Source organism: Hemibagrus wyckioides, linkage group LG13 (assembly GCF_019097595.1).
Source record: "Hemibagrus wyckioides isolate EC202008001 linkage group LG13, SWU_Hwy_1.0, whole genome shotgun sequence".
Classification (NCBI taxonomy): Eukaryota; Metazoa; Chordata; class Actinopteri; order Siluriformes; family Bagridae; genus Hemibagrus; species Hemibagrus wyckioides.
Window position 1 is genome coordinate 5,539,662 of NC_080722.1, and position 18,128 is coordinate 5,557,789.

An 18,128-nucleotide genomic window follows, 5' to 3' on the forward strand; every position below is an offset into this window, starting at 1 on the left:
TGAAAAGTCATAAAAGAATTAGGCATGATTGATGGACTGTATGAGAGTAAGCGAGAGGGTTATAAAAAATAGTGCACCATAAATTAGAGGAATTCAATTTGGAGTTAAACTATAAAAAAAAAAAAATAAATAAAAAAAGTTCACCTGCTCCATTTTTCTCCATAACCTCTTCTGCGACTGAGTGGTAGCTCAGTGGTAAAGGTGTTGGTCTGCTGATCAGAAGGTTGTGAGTGGACCTCTGCTGAGCCTTTGAGCAAGGCTCCTAACCCTCAACAGCTCAGTTGTGTAAAAATGAGATCATGTAAATGACCTATAATAAGTGACATGGACATGATGTGTTTTGCTGACTGACTGTTTAGGGCCCTGGTAAATAGGCAAAATATTTCTGAACACATTTGAATAATGAGCCTGATATTATAGATGGATAGTCTGTGAAATTGATTTTCTTGAACTTTCAACTTCACTTTGCATCAGATTTGTTTTATAATAATAATTTGTCTCAGGAATATATTATACTGTTGTAGTCTTTCATGAGTAAATGGCTATTGTTTATCATTAATCAAGATCCATAATAGATGTTTTATTCAAGTGTTGGAGAAAGCTTTCAGGACTTGACGGGAAGAAAAATCACTGTAACAATAAATTACGAATAAATGTTTAGTTTAATATTTTATCCAGCTATCCTTGCAGAATAAAGACTTTATTTCCAAAACGACACCGAGCCTGGCTTTTTTTGTTTTGTTTTGTTTTGTTTATTTGTTTTCCTACGTCATCAACACGAACCCGGAACTACCTTAGCTTTTTAAAAAACGGAGAGTACTCCGCGCATGCGCACATCGAAAAAGAAAGCAGACTAGGGAGCTCTGGGCAATTTTAGCTAAATAGTTCGATGGCGGTGATTTTTATCGTTTAAATAAAGATGTCCAAAGCGCCTGTGACACAGGCCAGTGCATCGGCAGTCAACCTCGGACCTTCATCGTCCTCTTCTTCACCGCCTTTGTCTTCTCCCGCCAACGCTCTGCACGCGCAAACGGAGAAGCCGCAACACTACACGTACGTTAACGGCAGTCCGGACGCACGCGCAAAGACACTTTTACATCATTTACACTGTAAAAAAAAAATTGCCCTGTCGCTGTTTTTAACGTGCAGCATTGTTTGTGGTTAAATACCGACGGTCTTTATGGGAGGCCTAGCGATACAGAATTCCAAACCACCTCATACTGCCTACACTAGTGGCTTACGTATTGGGCGACGTAATGGTGACTCGTGCCCTACCTAGTGCCCTACCTAGTGCACTACGATTCGTGTCGGTAGCCGTTTGGAATGCGGTTAAAAGCAAGCTAGCAAGTTTTTGAAGTTAGCTACAAAAGCGTTGAGCGCTAGCTAACTGTATTTGTTTAAACCTTGTAATATGTTCTTTAATCAATTTTAATGGATTAGTTTAGCATTAAATACTGCGCGTTGATGTTTATGATGCATTTAGCAGCAGAACATGTGCTGCAATTCTTAGCTAGCTGTATAAGTGTTTGTTTCTAAAGGAATTCTGATAGGCTAACGGAATGCAATTAAAGTTTTATAATTAATCATGTTTAACAATAATAAGTTGCTTAAATGATGCTTTTTAAAATGACGTAAAACATATTGCTGCCTCCTTTTTTTGTTGTTGCAACGCTATGAATATGCATAATATGCAAATTAGAAACGCCCACGCGTCCTTCTGTCAAAAGTGTTGAGAAAGCGTCTGTTGTACTGTATATAAACAGATTTGCAAACAGAAGTGTGTTGCTCGATACCGCCATATTTATATTTACACCCATCCATCGTCTGAAGAGTAAACAGTTTTAAAAATCAGCCTTTAACCAAAACAAAAACAGTAGTAGTAAACATTTCCTTGTCCTCATTTGCATATTCATGTTTGTATTGGCCCCGCCTCCTGGTTTCTCTCGCAGATATCTGAAGGAGTTCAGGACGGAGCAGTGTCCTCTGTTTGTGCAGCACAAGTGCACTCAGCATCGGCCCTTCACCTGCTTCCACTGGCACTTCCTGAACCAGAGACGGAGACGGCCAATCCGCAAGCGGGACGGCTCATTTAACTACAGCCCCGATGTTTACTGCGCCAAGTACGACGAGGGCACGGGCACCTGCCCCGACGGAGACGAGTAAGAAGAGGATGACCCTGCCGCCCTTCTCATTTATTTGTGCAAAATCTGAGCACAGGCTCCCAAAAAGCATGGTGGTGTTAAGCCTAACTGACCATGTTACGTTGCTCCTTGTGGTATGATGCTTTTGGGAAATGTGTTGTAATTAAAGGAATACACTTTACAGCACAGATCTTATGCTTAGTGAAGCTCCCCTGTTAAAGCAGCCTTGTCTCTTTATGTCTCAACATGTGCATTTTGTTTATGTTGTTCCTGTCCAGATGTCCTTTCCTGCACCGGACAGCCGGAGACACAGAGCGACGTTACCACCTGCGCTACTATAAGACCGGCTCCTGTATTCATGAGACGGATGCGAAAGGCCACTGTAGTAAAAACGGCCCCCACTGTGCCTTTGCTCACGGCTCTCACGATTTGCGATGTCCCGTCTACGATATCAGGTATAATACTGCTTCCGGACAGAACGGATAGACTTTGTGTATTGAATTAACTGGAATGATGTAAATGCGTGTTGTGCAGGGAGGTCCAGGCTCTGGAGGCTCAGACTGGATCCGGTTTGATGGAGAGTGGAGTCGGGGATGGACAGTCTGGATTAGTGGCCAGCGCTGCTCTTATAGAGAAGACGCTGAGTGAGGAGCCACGATGGCAGGGTGAGGACCATCACCTGGTTTAAATAGTTGGTTGTAAACTGAGCTGAAGTTTTGTGAGGCGAAGATCACATTTAAGTTAACCGGTGCAGCTGGTTACAGATATTTGTAGTGTCATAAGTGTTGTATGTCTAAAGCAGAACCTCTCAGACTTTTAGACTCTGATTTAATTAGATAATAATCCACTGATCCCCTTTAGTGCACGTTGTGAATGTGTACAATGTGATTTTAGTGCCACTGAGCTTTCTCTTCTGACTTTTCTATCAACAGATAGACTTTACAGGAATTTCCAAGCTGACATGATTTATAAGCTACTTGTTTTAGTTATTCAGTCTTTGAATTAAATCAAATTCAGATCATTTCTGAAGTTGTGTGTTGTGACTGTCTCTCCTTCTCGCTGTCTGCAGATAACGGCTACGTATTGTCACACTATAAGACCGAGCTCTGTAAAAAGCCTCCTCGTCTGTGCCGCCAAGGTTACGCCTGCCCGTATTATCACAACAGCAAAGACCGCAGGCGCTGCCCTCACAAGCACAAATACAGGTACGTATACAGCATCACTAGTACTGTCAAATGATTTTTCATTTGAATGCAACTGATGTATTGATTTCCCCACAGCAGTAATTTCTTGTCACTGAAGTATAGTTAGCTTTTACGTTTCATACATCACGCCATCTTTCTCAGCTCACACAGAGTCTGTTGAGTGTCTGTTAGACATGAACTACTTAAAAATAATTTGGGTCTGTGTATGTTTTTTGTGTTTGTTCCTACTTCGGTTTGCTATGAAATGAAAAAGTATCTTCAGCAGTCTAGGTGATGCTCGAGCTAGCGTTTCAGTGAACATGTATGGCTGGATAGCTGGCGCAGTTTCAGCAGGCCTCCTGTCATCATTTGTCACGCTGAAATGTACTGCTGTGGCGAGTTCTTATAGAGTTCTTATAGAATGGTGACCTATGAAGTATATCTTTTCTAAACATTGTGATTTCTAGACAAATTAATTTTAAAAGAATAATAATGAATTCAATTAACTGTGATTTCTAGACACAATTAAAATAGTTTGTTTATTAATTTATTTACTTTATTTTTTAAATCCTATTTTAGTGTATGACAAAAGTAAAAATAAAAAAATGTTACCTTGTTTTATATACTTGTTTTCATTAGGAAAAGAAAAAGGTGATGTATACTCACCCTTTTAGGAACTGTACTTTTATTCTTAATTTCTGTTTCATTAGAAATTTGATGCATTATTTTTAAAACGAATGAAGTTAAAGTGCGCTGTAAAATAATTCAGAATAGCAAAAACGTGTTTCAGTCATAAACATTCATATACATTTATATAAGTGTTTTGTTGTTGTTTTTCTTTACCCCACATGAGGGGAAATTTGCACATACACATGTTCTGAGAATGCTCTACAGGTAATAAACATGCGGACTACAATAATAATGAGATGAGTTTTATTTCCGCTAACCATATCATTGTCATTAAACCCCCGTAAGCACATCTTCAGAAATAGTAAAATATTGCTGCTTTTGCTGAATAAGTGTTTCTGTTTCTTTTATAATCCATTATTTAAATGTAATGGAGACATGTGCGCACTGAATCGTGTGTGTGTGTTTGCAGAGCCTTGCCGTGTCCCTCGGTAAAACACAGTGATGAGTGGGGAGACCCGAGTAAGTGTGAAAGCGGCGAGAGCTGCCAGTATTGTCACACACGTACCGAGCAGCAGTTCCACCCTGAGGTACTGTTCACCAATCCTAAATCACCATCCTTAAAAAGAACCAGCGGTAAATAACAGCTTTAACCCCGTGACCGACCTCGGTATCGCAATAAGTTTTCATTTATAGACGTCATTATATAAGCGGAGGTGCCAACATTTACAGCTGAGCGGTTCTGCGACATTTTTCTGCTTTTTCTAGGCTAGCTGTGCCGCTCACTTACAGGGTCATTTTAGAAAAGTCCTATAACCGGTGACCATAGAAACGCTTACATGTCTGGTTTCACCATTTCCTTGTGTTTGTTTTTAGCCTGTCTAATAAGCTCTGGTTCTCTGTGCAGATCTACAAATCCAGCAAATGTAATGATATGCAGCAGAGTGGCAGCTGCCCCAGAGGGCCTTTCTGTGCTTTCGCCCACCTCGAGAGTAAGAACTCTGTCATTACACCCAGTTACAGCTTAAGCAGAGTGTGTGTAAAGATACATTCACACATATAGTGACGGAGAGCATTCATTTTCGTTGAGAGCTGCCGAATTTTGGCTACATATGCCATGGTGACCTGACTAAGCTGAGAAAAGCTAAACTTTTGGAAATCTGGAGCGATTCGGTGCAACGACTACCGTCAGGAGTGAAGAGTGCATGTGATCCTAGGCAGAGAACTCCAAATCTACCTCCATAATGATTCATTTAAGTGGTATTAAACTGATTTGGTGCCATCTGCTGTTAAACGTTATTACTATGGCAACCAGAACTAGGAATGACCACTGGAGACTTCACAGTACAGCGAGTGGAGACTTGTAGTGAGGAAAACAAACACTGCGTGTGAACGTAGCTTGGCATCACTGAAATGAACAAAATAAATACATCGTGTACGCTAGTAACAAAAATCTGTGAACTTTCCTGATCACTGAGAAGGATGTCTAACTGTAAGTGAATAAGTGTGTGTGTGTTTTAACCTCCAGAAGCAAGTGTGAGTGAGGATCAGCCTTTCACAGACTGCAGCTCTTCTCCTTCCTCAGCCCTCGCTTCAGCAATCACAGACAACACAGAGCAAAGCCTTCTGGGAAGGATCCTGTTTGAGGAGACCACCATTTTGGATCCCCTGAATTCCATCTGGGCTGGAGAGGGGGGTTATGGGAAAGCGCCCGGCTTTGAGCGGGAGGATCAGGTATGGAGAGTCTCTTCATAATTTTCTCGAATATATCTAAAGAAAAGTAATTGCTTGTCAAGTCATGTGCTTTTGTGAGATTAGGTGCAAATTTATGTACTCGCTGTCCACTTTATTAGGAACACCTTCACATTCATTCAGTATTTCAATCACGAGGCAGCAGCACAGTGTGTAAAATCATACAGATGCAGGTCAGGAGCTTCATGATAGCCTCAGGTTCCTGTTCCTGGCTGAACTTGATGTGGTTTTCTGCTCTGGTAGCTCATCCACAGTAAGGTTCAATGTTTTAAGCACTGTGAGATGCTTTTCTGCTCACCATGGTTATAAAGTGTGATTATATGAGTTACTATATGCTTCCTGTCAGCTCTGGCCTTTTTTCCCCCCTCAATAAGGAATTTCCACTAACTGACCTGTCACTTGCTCAATGCTTTTTGCACCATTCTGGCTAATCTCTAGAGATTGTTGTATGTGAAATACTCCACTCAGCCCATCTGACACTAACATCAATGGTACAGTTAAAGGCACACTTTTTTTTTTTATATTTCTGATATTTTGTGTAAAGTTGAACTGAATCGCTTCACCTGTAAATATATAATTTTATGCATTATGCTGCTTACACATGATTGGCTGTTTGGATAACTGCATAAATGTTCCTATTAAAGTGGACAGTAAGTGTATGAGCAATTCATTAGCAGGGAATTTCCCAATTTCTATAAAAAAGAATCGAAAGTAGAATCTTTGTATTATTTGTGTTTCGTTTGTTTGTCTTTAGGCGAAACAGAAGACGTATGCAATGGAACATCGCAGTAGAGAGATTGGTTTACATAGCAAGCCGGTACAATTATGTTTTTGTTTGTTTATTATTTTGTCGCGATTTTAAAATGCCGCATTCACAAACTTAAGAAAGGTTGAAGTTCATGCAAATATGCTTCAACTTGGAATGGAGACAGTGAAGCGCACATGACCTGCCCACACACTGTTTCTCCCTCATTTAGAATGATATGATGCAGATACACTCTTGGGAATGGTATATACAGACGCCAAATCTTCTTTCGAAATGTTTCATTTTAGTGGGATTAAACTAATTTGGAACACTAATTGAACCGCCCACTGATAAACATTATTACTATGGAAACCAGTAGTAGGAACACTAACTTTTAACAGTGACTGAGATGAAATTTTAACATGCAGAGATAAAATTGCTGTATATATGAACGTAGCATTCCTTTCAGAAAAACCGTGGCGTGTTTTTGATGCTGGTCTGCTGTTGTAGGAGCTGTCTGTGTTCTTGCCCGTGGGCAGTCCCCTCAGCCTGTCGTCCAGCGTGCCCTCCAGCCTGGCGGCGACTCCTCCCAGCCCCGCCCCTTCTTCTAGCATGAATGCCAACGCACTGCCGTTCTATCCCACCAGCGACACCGTAGAGTCTGTAGTAGGTCAGTGCACCTCAGAGCTGCTCATGTACAAGAATTGTGTTGAAGATAGTCAGGCTTGTAGGTACCTATGGGCTTTTATTCTGAATAACGTTTGTCTTGTAGGTCATTACTACTACTTCTATTCATCACCTGCTTTAAGTTTGTGTTGTATACTCGGAATCTGCTGCCGTTTTTGCTCTGAAATGACTCCTTAAAGCTAATGTTTTAAATAAGAGAGACTGTAGAATAAATACGCAAAGACATTATCCTCCTTTCCTGTAATTTATCGGCAGCTGTTCTCTAAACTGCTTCATCAATTTTCCTCCTGATTAGCATTTACCATCCTGCCAATTAATTAAGGAATAAATCACTTGTGGGTGGAATTTGTAGGTCATCCATCATAAGGAGGCTTTAAGGAGCGTCTTTTTTCTTTATATATATATATATTTATATATATATATATAATATATAATAAATAATATATAATATATATAATCTCCTCTTTGATCAGAGTCTGCACTGGATGATCTGGACCTGAATGCGTTTGGAGTGTCGGCTCTGGAGAAAAGTCTGGAGAGCAGCTCCACGCCCAGCATGGGACTCATGATAGGTAAGCATCAACCCTTCTTCAGTAAAATGCTAATACACTGAAGGTAAGCATGACCGCCTTGAATGCGTGTTAACATACGTGGATTTTGGAATGTGGAACAGTGTCAATGTATTACTTGAAATATTTTTGAACTCGCACTGCGTTTTGTTTTTGCTCTGGACAGGAGGGAGTCAGCTTCAGAGTTCGGCTCCTGTTAACATCCCCGGGTCCTTCAGCAGCCCCTCCCCTTTCAGATCCGCCTCTCCCTCTCCTCCAATCAGAGCTCATGCTTCTCCATTTCTGTCTGCTCAGTTACCACCACCCACCCAATCCGAGAGCAGTTTTTTGGGACCATCTCATAGTTCTTTAGGTTTGTATAGTTTAGATGACTAGTGTGTTAATAAGAGTTATATTAGCATTATACCTCAATGCTGTTGAATTCTTGCCTCTGATTGGTCAGAAGGTATTGATCAATATTTTATAACAGCAGCTCAGACAGTTGTAGTAATAAAACCAAATGACAAATCGCTATGATATAAGAGGACATGCTCATTATATTCTGTGAAAATAACATATCACTATGGCGATTATTTTATTATTAGAACACGTCCTTGTGTGCATTTCAGACTAACTTATTCACATGATATGATTTTGGTGTGCTTATTTACATATGACACGTGTATCCTATGACCTTTTTGTATTGTGTAGGTCTGAATGGAATGAGCAGTAATATCTGGGAACATTTTCCCCTGGGTTGTTCTCCCGGCACACCTCCAGCCCTGCTCTCTACTGGAACCATGTTCTCCGAGGCTTCCCGTCTGAAACAAGAATTGGAGGAGGCTCACAGGGTGCTGAAGCACTGGGACCACAGCTGGAGGCAGATGTCTCAGGTGGGTTTGTGTACTTCGTTCATTCTAGTATGCGGAAATCATTTAATCTAGCACAATTAATTTGTCACTTACAATATATAGGAGTCTCTGTGTCTGCTTTTTTGTGTGTGTGTATATATGGAAAGCTTCTTATTGCACCTTGAAAGGAAATAGCTGGTTTGTGCCCAAGTCTCACCCTTGATGGATTGGATAATCTGAATACTGTAGAATTTTACCTAAAAGCTGCTGCTGTAATCATGAACACTGTCCTGTGTTCATCCATGAATGTCTGTGTACTGTAATGATTTCTATTCTCACTATCTGGTCTTTCCCAGAAGATAAGTTTCCTTTTAACTCTGGTTCTTCAGTTCCTTCCCTCATTTCGCCTCAGAGAGTATTTTCCTCACCACTGTCTTGCTCATTTGAGATCTAAAGCTACATCCCAGTGATGATGTACTGGATACACTATGCACGATATAGTGAATCTGTGAAATATTAAAATGTTGAATTCTAAATCACACAATGTGGGCAAAATTAAAAGGCATTTGAGTGTGGTTGAATTTGTTTTCATCCAAAAACATAAGCAAAACTGTGAGCATTAACTGTATGTCATCTGGATACTAGAAGTGCTCTCCTTTGTGGTTGAATTTTCAGCGTAAACACATTACTCACACTATTTATACATCTGGATTGATAGGTCTGAAGTATAAGCTGATTTGTCTGTATTTGACTTGATGTCAATCAGGTTGACGTTGTGTAAGTATACAAGACACAGACTGTTAATAGCTCTCTGTATGTCTTAGCATGTTTGGAGGTGATGTATTTGTGTGCTGAAGTAACACAGGTTTGTGTTGTAGTCATGGGCGGTGCTGAAGGCTGATGCTGAAGACGCTCGCTTGCTGGCAGGCCGGTTGGGTTTGGAGGCAGAGAGAGCGCGTCAGGCTGAGGAGGAGGTGCAGGAGCAGGTCACGCTCCTCGAGGAAGTGCTAGAGGGCTTACGCACCTCTGATAACCCGTTACTGCAGCTTCACCAGCTCCAGCTGTTGCACAAACTTCCTCTGAGCTCCATCTGCAGCCTGCAAACTCAGATCTGCACCTGCTTACGGACGGTGGAACAGGTAACACACAGACACACACACACCCATTCTCCTCCATATCCTCGCTGAATTATGTGATGAAACAAAGGGGAGGATACATCAAACAGTATTATAATACAGTGTCATTGTGTGCTCTTGAAATAATGGTGCTGTTTTTTATGAGTGAGACCTTAATTAACCCCCCACCCTTTTTTTTCCTCTCCCCCTCCATCTCTCTCTCTCTCTCTCTCTCTCTCTTCACTCCATTTCCCCCTTTCTTCTTTCCTCTCTCTATCGCTCTCTCCTCTTTTCTCTCTCGCGCACTCTCTCTCTCTCTCTCTCTCTCACTCCCTCCCACTCTCTCTCTCTCTCTCTCTCTCTCTCAGGCCGTGTATAGGAAGCAGCGGTTATGTTGTGTGTCGTGTGAGGAGTTGGGCTCCGTGGCATTGCCGTGTCAACACGGCGTGTGTTGCGAACGTTGTGCGGTCTCGGCCGAATGCCCCGTGTGCTCCGAACGTCAGCAGAGCCTGAATCTACCCCAGTCCTAATCAACAGCCATATAATCCTGAACCGTTTCTTACACTTAGCACTGAACATCTCTCTGAGCTTTATCATCCTCCTCCTGGAGATTTAGTTCAGTTCCAGCACAGATCCAGCATTCCTACAGCCAGGTGCATCAGCTGCATGCAAATTCGATCGCAAATAGCTGCTACAAGAAAAGTTGTTTTAATAATTATAACAAAACTCAACTCAGAACCCCAAACATTTATTGATGATAAATCCAAGAGAAGAATAACTTTAGACCAAAAACACAATATATGTTTCGATTTAACTGTAAGTTGGATTAATTATTATGCTTTTTGTGTTCTTTATATGCTATGGCAGTATCGGATTCTCGATTCTGATTGGTTGGAAAGCGTTGATTCATTTTCTATGACAGCACCTCTGACAGTAGTCCCATCTCCAGATCACAGATTTTTATTGATGCACTCGTTCTGATACGTTTCTATAGTAACCGTATACACTCCATATAAACTTTAGTTTTTGGGGTTTTGTAAGATGATGATTAACATTTCTGGAAGGAGTCGCAGTGTCAGTGCGTTGTGTGAATCTGGTTAGGAAATCACTGTTTATTTCGATTAAGGACACATTTAAGATGCTGAATTATGACTACAGTGCATCTGGCTGCATTTTCAGATATACAGTATATATTAAAAAAGTTGCTGTGATGAATTATGGGTTCAAATAGATTCTAGGATTATCAGTTCGTAAGCTTTTTGCTGGGAGCTGGATCTCCAGGAGAAGGTTTGAAATGGCCGAGTAAAACTTTTTACCTCAGCTCTCTTACTTTAGTTCTCACACACACACACACACACACTCTGATCTTAAGACACGAATACAGGAGAAAATGAACAGTATGAACGTTTCAGATGCACTGCCAGATCCGCAACCATGACACACTTTCTGCACTGAACTACTTTCTATCCCAAACTACTTTTCAAACCTGTCCTCTTTTTCCAAATTCTTTTTTTCCACGCTCTGTGGCGCTCATTTGAGAGACATCTTGGATCAAATTAACGCTGTTAAGTGTCCTGCTTTCATGACGCACTCCTGAACTTTGGGGCACAACATTGATACCATGCACTCTTTGGGGGGGGGGGACAGTAGCCTTTTGTACCTTTTAATTTAACTTTGATATAGTGCACATTTAAAGTGTGATTTTTTTTTAATCAGTGATACCTTTTAGAGTGAAGCTTTAGAGCTACACTAAATGTACCTTTCTAGGTACAAGATGCATAATAAAGGTACAAAAGGAAAGCTTCAGTACTCTTTGATTCAGATCTCACAATGTAGGCTCGAAGCTCTCCATGTGTTCACGATTCACCTTCTGGTGCCCTGTTTTGGGTGCAGAGATGTAACGTTGTCTGAATTCTCACTCTTAAGTTAAATCGTGAACAGTATTATTACCCATAGTGCACTATTAGAGAGCCAAAATGGACACCAAAGCAGCTGACCTCATATCTCCGTAATAATTTGAAGCGAATAGAAACTTTTTACTGGGACGTTTAATGCAAAAAAAAAAAATCATTTTTAATACCTCTGTATTTTTATAATAAGCAAATTATTTATTTATCCAATCCAGCGTCTCCCTCACGGCTGCCCCCTACATAGTGCTCCCTATTGAACAGTCTTTATAGCGGATAGGGAACGAGTCAGACGCCAAGCGATTACGGACGCAGCCCAAGAAAGAAAGATCCGTGATTGTCTCAAGTACGAGATCTTTCATACTCGCTTCTTGCACTGTTTGAGGTTTATAGTCAGATTAACACCGTGGGGTCAGGCTCCAGGGCAGCATGCACATGCTTGCTTCTTTTTTTTATCTAACCTCGAAACAAAGGATGAAAAATCGAATGAAGTGAAACTCCTGAGAGTTGGTGTGTTGGAAGATGATCACAGATCTCTAGAGTTTTCGCTTTAAAGCCTGTATATAAAGAACAGTCTGAGATCCTTCCTCTTCTCCCTTCTTCTTCTACACACACACACACACACACACTTGCTCATATATGGCTGTTGGCTAGTACCCATTTTTCTTTTCAAAAGCAATTGACTTTTCTTTTTTTTTTCCAATATTGTAAGTAAAAAGAAAAAGGTATGATTGTGGGAACAAAAATATCAGCCATATGAATGTTTATTATCAGCACTTATCATTTCAACTCGTATTTCCAGCTCTGTTGATCCGATTTTCGTTTAGAAATAGACGTTTGCGTAAAAATCTCTCTCTTTTTTTTCCCCCCCAGACTGCACAAATTTCCCAGACGGACCAGGAAGTGTCGGAACCTCCGATCCGATTATTTCCTGGATTTCCTTTGAATGTGTTATCGAAGAATGTTCGGGATGCACCAGCTGAGTTCCGAGACAGATATCTGGATCGCTGTTGGTTTAGTTTTTTCAATGCATCAAATGAAAGTCTGTCTGGTTGACTGACCTCACAGATGATAATGTAGTGATAATTTAATACAGCATGGCAAGTATGATTTAAAATGATATATTTTTTATTATAAAATAATTAAGGAAACATTTGCTGTTAAGTAATTAATGACCCAGTGGTGTGATGCAGTCTTTTATCTGTCTATCAGATCCTGAAGTCTTTTATCTGTCTATATCTATATCTTTTATCTATAAGTCTGATATCACAGCAATTACACATACAATCATTTTTTTTTTAAATATTAATTATTCTGGCCAATCAGAATTTTTCAGCACTGTGGTATAAATATACGATTGATTTATTACTCCATGTTCAGAGCCACAGAAGTGCTCTTGGATCAGACTCGGATCAGATTCATCTGATACCCAGCCATGATATCGGTTTCGTATCACACTTGGTGCATCTCCGTTTTAATGAATGTTCATCATATGCATAATTGGTCTAGACCGTTCTTGGATTCTATTCGGAAAAATTTCGCTTGCAACGTCTTCACTACACAAACTAGTTACAGCATTACCGAAAGCTATCTTTTTACATTTTTAAGCTTTTTTGACTCGTTTTGGTATTTTGTGCGGACAGGTGTCTTAATAGTAAAGTTCGATTTAGCGTCTTTTCCGTGCACTGACTCCGCCCACCCGCTCGAGTACAGCGTTAGACCCGTGTGAGCGCGAGACCGCATAGCTACCGTATAGAGATGGAGTGGAGTGTAAGTGGTGATTTAAGATATGAAGGGCTGCTTCACAGAGTAGTGTTTTCTCACTGATAAGGTTTCACTCAGCTCCTCAGGAGATCGGCAGCCGGTGAGACGAAATCACGCTGGAGCTGTGCGAAGAGTTTACATTCGACTCCTTTTTTAAAGCTTTTCAGGTCAGAGCTTCACTGTATGGTCTGTAATCGTCTGCTCGAAACCATTCAGTATTTCATTCTGATTTTCTACAAAACAATAAATAAAAATGTATATTTTTGGATTAACACGTCTCAGTCATTGATCAGTTTATTACGTATATTTCAGAATGACACAGTTCCATTCATATGAATAGAAAAATGGTTCCTAATCACAGTCGTGGAATATCAAGGTTCCTGCCTTTTATATCGTCATGGTTTCTCTCCTCTCACTCCTTATCACACTGATCCGCGCGTGTGTGTGTGTGTGTGAGTACACAAACCGAGGAAGGAATTTTTAAGAGATTACCACACATGAGAATTTCATCACATTTCTTGTATTAATACAAAAACAGAAAACCTGTTTATTCCAAAATAGATGCTTCAAATATGCACCTAAATCCATATTCGAATTTTTTTTACATACAGATACAGAGGAATTAAAATGTACAAGGAACCAGTGTTGAAATAACTTGCCGCACGTTAGAACACCCAAATAAATCGTATCCCTGATAAATACAGATGAATCGTGACAGATGATCGTTTCTCGTCTCTCTTGTTCATTGCCCCGATTCTTGAGATTTGCGCTCTCTCTGTCTGCGCAGTTTGACGAAGGCCTGAGCTTCACGCTCGCCCTTTCTGCCCTCCAGCATCTTCAGGTTCAAGTCACCTGTAAACATCCAGAGGAAATGTGAGCTCACTAACATGTCATCATCATCATCATCATCATAATTTGTTTGTCCAGTCCTTTTCATGCTTCTAGATTTCTAAGCATCCCTTTTCATTATTTCTAAAAATTTATAAATAAGGGGGTTTCTGAGACATCACTTTAATGCCGCAATGTAAAATCATTAACAAATAATCTATGGAAACATCTAAAATTCTGAAAAGTAGTTAGAAAAATTCCAAACACACGCAAAGCACACACTTTAGGGCACAGAAAGTTCCTTTCTAGGTTTCCTATCAGAGATAAAATAATTTGTTTTTTTTTTGTCCTGTAAGTATACAAGTAGGCCACAAATAGGTTAAACAGCAGGTTTTTAATCTGTTAGAACAAACGAACAGACGAACGAAAGAAAAAAAAACAAAGAAAGAGGAAAAGAAAACAAAAAAAAAGAAAGCAAAAATCTATAAAGTGGATAAAAATATTCGGAAAATTTAGGAGAGAAGGATAAAAAAATAATAAAGGTAAAAACTCTCCATCTGATCTGCAAGTTGGCGTGAGATTTAAATTGATATCAGTTTATTTATTTTAATACATTGAGTAAAAATCCTGTGACATAAAACAATTCCTTTAAAGTAGAGTTTGAGGTTTATTTTTTAATGCATGTGTTTAATGCATCTTTCCAAACCGCTGTGTGTTATCCTAGTTATCTGCTATCTGCCTCCTTCCGCATACATGACCTCACTGATGCCCATGATTGGCTAATGTTCCTGTGATTGACAGGTGGCAGAGAGTATGTCCCTCCCACCTACAGAGCAAGGCCAATTTTCCTCTCTTAGTCAACTGTCCATGGATTACTGTTCAGTCATCAGGATTTTAAATCTCTAGAAGATAAGGTGAACACTTTTCTTTTGTGCCAAGGACAAAGTTTCAAGTTTATTCAGTTTGCATTTTAGAGAGAATTAACGGAACGTCAGCGTAAAAAGGAAACTCTTACTGTTTGGTTTGGGGTGCATCAGAGGGAGGCGGATCTGAGCAGGGGCGGGGTCAGAGCCTCCTCCTCCTGCAACTCCAGGCACCGCCTTCAGAGAGAGAAACGCCTCTCCTTCAAAGTCGTCGCTGCGCAGGGCGTCGTAGTCCAGCACCGTCACCACCAGACACGCCCCGGCTGACTGGCACTGCGCTAAAGACACAGCACTGTCCCCCCGCAGCACAGGAGGACGATTAACACCACAAGCACATCACACACACACACACACACACACACACACACTCTACAGATAGTGCCTATCTCAGGCGGCATCAAGGCAGCATACACCCTGGATGGAGTGCCAACCCATCGCAGGGTACACACACACACTCATACACTGCAGGCAATTTAGAGACTCCAATCAGCCTAGAAGCGTGTCTTTAGACTGGGAGGAAACCAGAGCACACCCACCACGCATGGGGAGAACATGCAAACTCCACACACACAGTGAGCGGGAGCGAGACTCGAACCCAGGAGGTGTGAGGCGAACGTGCTAACCACTAAGCCACTGTACCGCTAGGTGCAATATATTCACAGAAAAGTGTCTTCAAAATAAATGCTGATATTAAACCCATCTTTCCTCTCTGAGATGCCCCGAATGCTTGTTCAAAAGTATCTACATCTGTTTTTGAAGGTGTTTATCTTCAACACAAAAATTCTGTGTAAGGTTATCCAACAGAGGCGAAAACACACGGCTCACACTGCCTCAAGTCCTGACTCATGTTATATCAGACTCACAGCCAGAAAATCCATTTAGTTGATTTACATTTTTCCGGCAGAATCTAAACACCAGTGTACCTGTAAACAGGGTTAAAAAGTATTTTTCCTTTTACTCAATCCAACTTAACTTTATTAAAGTAAATTTTACGGATTTACTCACAACTCAAAGGATTCCTCAAACAGCGGGTTGAGATCCCGGTTCTTGACTTTAGTCGATCGTACATCCGTCTGTGGAAAAATATGCCTCGGCTCCAGAGACAGCTGAACGAACGGGTCACTGAGACCTGTAGAGTCAAAATATATATTTAAAAATTTTAATCACCGTGTTTTTAGTACAGAGTAGCAGCATTAGGCTGAGATCGCTTCGGTCTGAGCAAAGTAGCTAAGTGTAACTAAAAGAACTCTATGATCTATCTCTAAGATAAGATAAGATAAGATAAGATAAGATAAGATAAGATAAGATAAGATAAGATAAGATAATACTGCTGATCCAACACCGGGGAAATTTACATGCTAATGCAGCTTGATGATCAAGAACAGAGGTCAAAGAAGATTTAACAAAATAAAATGTCAATAAGCAAGACAAAGGTCAAATAAAATGATATAAAAGGTTAGATAAAATATGGAAAATAAAAGAAAATAATAATAAAAAAATATTAAATAAAGAAAAATAATACGTAAATCAAATAAAGCATAAATAATGAAGCACAATTTACAGTTTGAACTGTAATGACGGTGTTTAATGAGAAAATGTAAATTAATATAAAATGTTCTTTGCCATTTATGTTGAAAGAAAGCGCAGGTTTGCATCGTGTTTCTATCAAGAAAATTTCTATCAAGGAAAATTGCTCTGTAATGTTTAACTCTGTTGCTGCGTAGCTGTGTACCGTTGGAGTCGAGGGGAATGAGGTTCACTGCATTCAGCACCTCCACGTGCAGTTTCGACTCGGAGCGCTTGTAGGAGGTGATGAGTGTTACGGCTCCGTATTTCTCACCGTGACACACTTTCTGTTGAAAACACAAATATTCCATTCTGGATGTGAAAAATTCATAATCATCACTGCTGTGTGCTAGGATAAAAAAAATTCTGCCAAATGAGTAACACTAAAGGCAGAAAGTAATAAATCTCTCTCTCACACACACACACACACAAACACACACACACACACACAGGTGTATAACTTGATTCGCAAACACACCTGCTCCCACACTTTCTTCTCAAAAAACTTTTCCATCAGCTTCTGGCAGCTCATGGAGTTGAGCATCAGGTGGCTGTGGAGAGTCTGGAGAAAAAATATGAATTATGATTTGTTCGAAAGTTTTATATGATATTCCACATCACCACATCGTCTGTTCACTCCTCATGTGAACACTGATCAATAAATAAAGTATCGATTTGGGGAATTTTTACCTTACCTGATTAGAGCTGAAGATTCTCAATTACATTTTATATAGAATTTATATTATACATTTGATTTTATCCAATTGTTCCAGTCATGGGTTCGATTAGATGCTTTAGATGTAAACACGATTTCTGCACATTGCAAATTTACATATATACAGCAGGGGTTTCCAACCACCAGGCCACGGACCAGTACGGCCCATGGATCATTTGGTACCGGGCCACAAAGAATCAATAAACTTATAATTTTATATATATAACTTAAATTATATGTATTTTATTTTCCAGTCACGCCACACTCCTGCATTTGACTCAGTCGTGGGTTTTTCCATACATCAGTAAGTCCGCTGGCTAACCCACTCAACCAGGCCCCACCACCACCAACCGGGCCGGGGTAAAATGGTCCGGTATCACACCGGTCCATGGTGTAAAAAAGGCTGAGGACCCCTGATATACAGGAACAATCATCAGCACATAAAGAGTGAATATTTCTCTCACTCACATTTTTTTTATTAAGGTTACTTTAATGTTAAAGTCATTTGTAGAATTTTTTTGGAAATTCAGACATGTGATGGAATTTTTTGTTAATGAAATGGTGAAGAAAAAGCACTAAAATGAACATTAATATTTTAATAATTTTTTAAATAAACTGAATCAAATCATGTGAAAAAAATAATTTCAACTTTTACGTCAACCTTTTTTAAAATGTAATTTTTATTTAATATTTATTACAAATTTAAACATTTTTTTTCTTAATTTTTTTTACTGTTAGAATTCTGTAATTGAAGTATTTGAAAGGAATTACCTAT

General features: G+C 40.0%; 2 protein-coding genes across 2 annotated transcripts in view; one reads left to right on the forward strand and one right to left on the reverse strand.

Annotated features, from left to right (window-relative positions):
• Window positions 1–804: 804 nt before the first annotated feature.
• unk (unk zinc finger) lies at window positions 805–13,593 on the forward strand. The gene is made up of 15 exons (XM_058405977.1): window positions 805–1,053; window positions 1,950–2,159; window positions 2,420–2,596; window positions 2,676–2,806; window positions 3,211–3,346; window positions 4,425–4,542; window positions 4,860–4,944; window positions 5,481–5,686; window positions 6,459–6,521; window positions 6,960–7,119; window positions 7,610–7,708; window positions 7,872–8,057; window positions 8,396–8,577; window positions 9,414–9,674; window positions 10,019–13,593. The coding sequence occupies exons 1-15, from the start codon at window positions 920–922 to the stop codon at window positions 10,178–10,180; spliced, it is 2,310 nt and encodes a 769-aa protein (XP_058261960.1). The 5' UTR covers window positions 805–919; the 3' UTR covers window positions 10,181–13,593.
• A 150-nt stretch (window positions 13,594–13,743) lies between these two features.
• The window catches only part of unc13d (unc-13 homolog D (C. elegans)), a 33,803-nt gene continuing 29,418 nt past the window's right edge, over window positions 13,744–18,128 (reverse strand). Inside the window, exons 31-35 of the mRNA XM_058405976.1 lie at window positions 17,117–17,200; window positions 16,805–16,925; window positions 16,078–16,201; window positions 15,165–15,364; window positions 13,744–14,173 (exon numbers count right to left, since the gene is read on the reverse strand). Of these exons, the coding sequence (XP_058261959.1) occupies window positions 14,064–14,173; window positions 15,165–15,364; window positions 16,078–16,201; window positions 16,805–16,925; window positions 17,117–17,200 (639 nt within the window). The 3' untranslated portion in view covers window positions 13,744–14,063. The remainder of the gene's footprint in view (window positions 14,174–15,164; window positions 15,365–16,077; window positions 16,202–16,804; window positions 16,926–17,116; window positions 17,201–18,128) is intronic.